The sequence below is a fragment of the Ursus maritimus genome, unplaced genomic scaffold, assembly GCF_017311325.1.
Source record: "Ursus maritimus isolate PB19 unplaced genomic scaffold, ASM1731132v1 scaffold_27, whole genome shotgun sequence".
In the NCBI taxonomy this organism is placed as follows: domain Eukaryota; kingdom Metazoa; phylum Chordata; class Mammalia; order Carnivora; family Ursidae; genus Ursus; species Ursus maritimus.
In genome coordinates, this window is record NW_024425230.1 from 29664471 (window position 1) to 29669040 (window position 4570).

The following is a 4570-nucleotide window of genomic DNA, read 5'->3' on the forward strand; positions in this document are numbered from 1 at the left end:
CCCCCCCCCCCCCCCCCCCCCCCCCGCACAACGAAGACTGACCTGCTTGAGTTGCTCATCCAGATTCCAGCTCGGCTGCCCAGCTGTGGAGACTGAAGGTGGGGCCTTGGAAGCATCTTTGGTATGGTCTTCTTTAGCTTGCTGTCCACGCAGTGGGAGCCCCGGTGCTGCAAGCAGACCAGATCCGGGCGCTGCTCTGGGGTCCTGGCGAACCACTTTCTGCACATGAAAATACTTGGACGCAGCCTGGGCCTCTTTCTCGGCCACCTCTGCAACTTCATCATCCCCATCCTCGTCTTCCAGACCTCCTTCCTCCTCCTCGGGCTCGGAGTTCACGTTGCTCCGTTCAAAAACTCGGGCCACTGCTGCGGCTGGTGGCCCTCTAGCCAAAGGACCCAGGGCGGGGCTGCCAGATGGCCTCCCGGGGGTGGCAGAAAGGAGAGTCTGCTGTGTGACCAGCTTCTGGGCGTACAAGAACGGGGCTTCTCTCATCTGTTGCCCCTGCTTCTCTCTGGCATCCATCTGCAGCGGAGCCAGGTGCGGGGCCTGCTGTGGCGGGGGCTGCCGCGGCTGCTTCTGTTGCGCCAGTGGCTCCATCACTGCCTCAAGCTTCACCCGCCGATTGGCATGGCTCTGAACCTGGGTACAGCCCAGCCGGCACACTGGGTCTAAACCTTAAGTGAGAAACAAGGGGGAAAAAATGGTAAAACAGGTATTAAAAGACTTTCTTTTTTCTAGTAAAGAGTGTGAGTTCGGGACCGGTGTGAGGAAAAAAGGGATTTAAGAGAGGAAATGCGGGATGAATCTCAGCAGTGGCGGAGGGCTGTGGGTTTAAAAAGAAGTAACTCCTGACGGTATCTAGCCTGCAAACCTCTGTGTTCTGATCTTTCTCTCCTGACGTTATCAAACATTAGCCTGTTTATTACTGAAAAGGCAACTGGGTTTGCACTGTACAAAGGTTGTGAGTATGAAAACCACAATAATGAAGGAAAGAAGGGCCTGCCTACGAAAGAGAGAACGTGGCTTATGTTCCCAGGCCCACCAGAGAAAGAACGTACCATCCTAGCTAGACACAGAGCTATCAGGTAGACAGAATGATTTCTCTCATACAAAAGCAGAACATAGCAAACTGCTCTTCGGTTTAAACTTTTCAAATTTCCCAGATCGAATTGCCAGCCTGCTTTTCAAGTGGGCTGAGCCACCCTAACTGTACATTACAGCCTCAAAAAGAATCCAATTTCAACAACATGAAAGAAAGAAACACGCAAGGAGGAAAGAGTTTCAAATTGCAATGGTCACTCAAAAAACAAACAGGGGGGAATTCCTCTGGAGATTTTAAAGTCAATTAAACTGAAACAGATATCAGTATTGTCTAAACAACAAGTTAATGCTTCTTTTTCATAAACAGCCAAGTAAATGTCTTCACATCCCCTTTCCTTCTGATTCACTTCTACTATGATATTCAATGACAAACGCAAACAGAAAAGGCTTTCAGGCCAAAAGTATTCTGGGGGCAGGTTTATCAGCATTCTTACCAGTCTCCAAACACATCCCCCTTTCACACCCTCTTCTCCACTCTAGCTCCCCCATTCCCTTCCTCCTCTCTAGATCTCCACCCCCAACAAACCTCACTTAAGTTATGTTTCCTCGGCAAGTCTCCATAAGGGAGTGGATTACCATGCACAGACAAATTTTAGGTGAAGAGGCCGTGCAACATGGCGTACGATGCTGTCATCACATGAAAGAAGCTTCACTGCACAGGTTGAGACTTGATATTTGCATTGTTTCACTGTTTCAGAACTGAGTATAAAGATAAAAAATACTACATGACCTCAGCGTCTTCAAAATTCATGGGGAAGGAATCACATCCCTAGCAATAAAAACTGCTTGGATTTACTAATCTTCTAATGGGTAGGGGGGAAAGGTGCAATTTTTAAAGCTAGGCAAAAAAGTAAAGATAAAAAGTCTCATTGTCTGTTTATCTGAGCACTTCTTTTGCCTTCTGTAATCTGTGAAAGATTCAAATCCTGATTTGCCTCTTACTGCCTTTACTTCCTCTCTTCTTGGCACTTGAGAAAGTGTGAGTTATGCTTGTAGCACTGCTTTCATTCTGCTTTAGCCCTTTTTATAGTGTAACAAAACATGAAAAGATTTACACCCACATTAAATCCAGCTGGCAAAAGTATTCATTTAGGATAAAAACAATGGGCGTCAAAAAAAATTAAACAAAAGAATAAAGCAAATAATTAGGCGGTCATTTTAATTTTCCTTATAATCATCACAGTCAATCAATCACAGGAGGAATCATTTTTCAACTGAGTCCCGCCAGTCTTTGTACAACTGCTTCTTGTCCTGTGGCACCATCTTCTCAGAGTGCTGTCCCCAGCAGAGGGGGAGGTGTCTCATTGCCTCTTAGTAAGATTGAGATGACTCAGTTCCACAACTCAATACACACACCCTCCCCCAAAGAGCCCATCTACCCCGTCCCTAAGCAGAAAGATCCAAACAACAATGCCACCTGCCTACATTTAGAAAAGTTGTGTCTCAGAAATCTAAGCCACTTCATCCCTTCACACGGCCCCCTCCCCCATTTCCCCTAAAGTTCCCGGACCACCATGCCCTGCACAACGGACTGCTTGTAGCTTTGAACCCAGCCTCCCCTACCGTTCCCGCTACCTTCGCTGCCGGATCCCTCTGGCCCCGGTCCCCCTGAAGCCCCATACCTCCTTCCCCGGTTACGCCAGCCCCCCCTCCTTCTTTATACCCCCCAGTCCAGCCCTATCACTTTTACCTCTACCAAGCCCTCCCAGCCAATCCACTGGCTCTTCTTCGATCGCCCCAACCCCACCTATCCTCGCCCTCAGTTCCCGGGGCCCTTACTCTTCCCATCTCTTTATCTCAGATCACCCTAAGGGTTGCAGGGCGTTTCGGGTCTCCTCCCAGAGCTCTCACTTTTCCTCCGCGGCCCCCGTGCTCCGCCCGCCCGCGCCTTCGCGTCTCCCACCCCCACACACACACCTGCCTCCCCTCGCACCCCGTCGGCCCCTCCACCTGCCACAGCCCCCGCTCCCGCGCGACTGAAGGAGCCGGGCCCCACGCGGTTTACCTGTGCGGGCGCTCCGGATCCGCCGGCGGGGGTGGTGGCGGCCGCTCAGGCCCCGGCGCAGCAGCTGCTCCTCGGACTCCTCCGCAGCCGGGGGCCACAGCCGGGGCGGGGCCCGCACCGGAAGCGGCGCCGCGGGGCCGGGGCCGCGAGCCCGGGGCGGGGCGGGGGCGGGGCCACACTGGACGGGGCGGGGACTAAGGCCGGAAGCGGCCAAAAAGGGACCGAGGGGCGGGGTTAAGCGGAAGTGACTTCTAGGGACGCGCCGCCCGACCGAGTCGTTGGCGGAAGCGGAGTGACGTTAGCGGAAGTTTCCGCCAATGGGAAAGCGCGGACTCCGCGGCATTCCGGTGTGAGGACTTCCGCGCGGAGTTGAAAAAAGCCGGTCTGCGTTCACTCTTTCCTGCCTGTTTTTTAGTTGCGGAGGTTGGTGTGGCGCGGCGTCAAGTTGGCAGGAAGGTAAATAAAGGACGAGGGGCGTCCAGGTTTTTTCTGCTTCGGTCCCCTCCCCAACTCCCTGCTATCAAACCGATCTTCCTCTGAGATTCCCGCTTCCAGATCAGTTATCTCTGAACTTCTGTGACTGAGAACTGGCTGTCCCTTGAGGATGCTTCATCCCCTGGAGAATTCTCACTTCCCAGGTTCAGAAGGTCGGGGGACCATGTACCGAATACGGTCACCTCTTGTAAAAACCCTTGCTTCTCCGACGCTTACTCTTAAGACTGCCACCTGTTTAACCGCCTCTTAGAGATCATCTGTGTATTGGTGCATCCAGCTCCTTGTCTTACTTTATTCTCCTCTATCTTCCGTCTTGATAATTTCAGTCAAACTGCCTGGTTACAGTCCGGGCCTCATCTCTAGCGACCCTTATTACATCAGCCTGGCAATCCTAATAAAAAATCTGGACCTTTTCACAAGAAACGTTATCCTGTCACAAATCAGAATTGGAACATCCTTCTGTCCAATTACAGCCTGATGTCCTTTCAGCTTGACCGCTCAAGAAGTTCTTCATAACTTTTTTCACTTTATCAGTACCTCTGATCCTTTGAAAGCCCCCATTAGTCCACATTCTTCACTTCCCCTCTTATGCATCATAGATACAACGGTATACTATTACAATCCTACTCTTTCTCATTCCTAAGCTTGCTCGCCACTCTCTTTTCCCCACCTAAGTCTTCCACCCTAGATGGACGAACATGCTTCTCCATGCCTGTATTCAGCCTGGTGAACAGACTGGTATCACTAAGTTATTAATCTAAGCCTTAAATGGGCTCTGAACAATACCTGGAAATTTCATTATAATATTTTTCTAGTTAACTTGCTTTCCGATATCTCTGCAAATCTGTAACCCTATACTTGCCATGCACCTTCCCCTGATTATATTACTGTATAAGTAACAGAAAATGCAGAATGCCCTATACCCCCAAAGTACAGAAACACTAAATAAAAGGATTACACGCACCCCTA

The 4570-nt window shown here is 50.6% G+C and overlaps 1 protein-coding gene across 2 annotated transcripts in view; it reads right to left on the minus strand.

Moving 5' to 3' along the window:
- ARID3B (AT-rich interaction domain 3B) overlaps nucleotides 1-4570 on the minus strand; it is a 55271-nt gene that overhangs the window by 50471 nt on the left and 230 nt on the right. The window contains exons 1-2 of one of the 2 annotated variants that reach the window (XM_040642999.1): nucleotides 3107-3225; nucleotides 43-674 (exon numbers count right to left, since the gene is read on the minus strand). In XM_040642999.1, coding sequence (XP_040498933.1) covers nucleotides 43-597 — 555 coding nt within the window. In that variant the 5' untranslated portion in view covers nucleotides 598-674; nucleotides 3107-3225. Of the gene's footprint in view, nucleotides 1-42; nucleotides 675-3106; nucleotides 3226-4570 lie in introns of those variants that run through there. The other variant, XM_040643000.1, reaches the window with a different exon arrangement.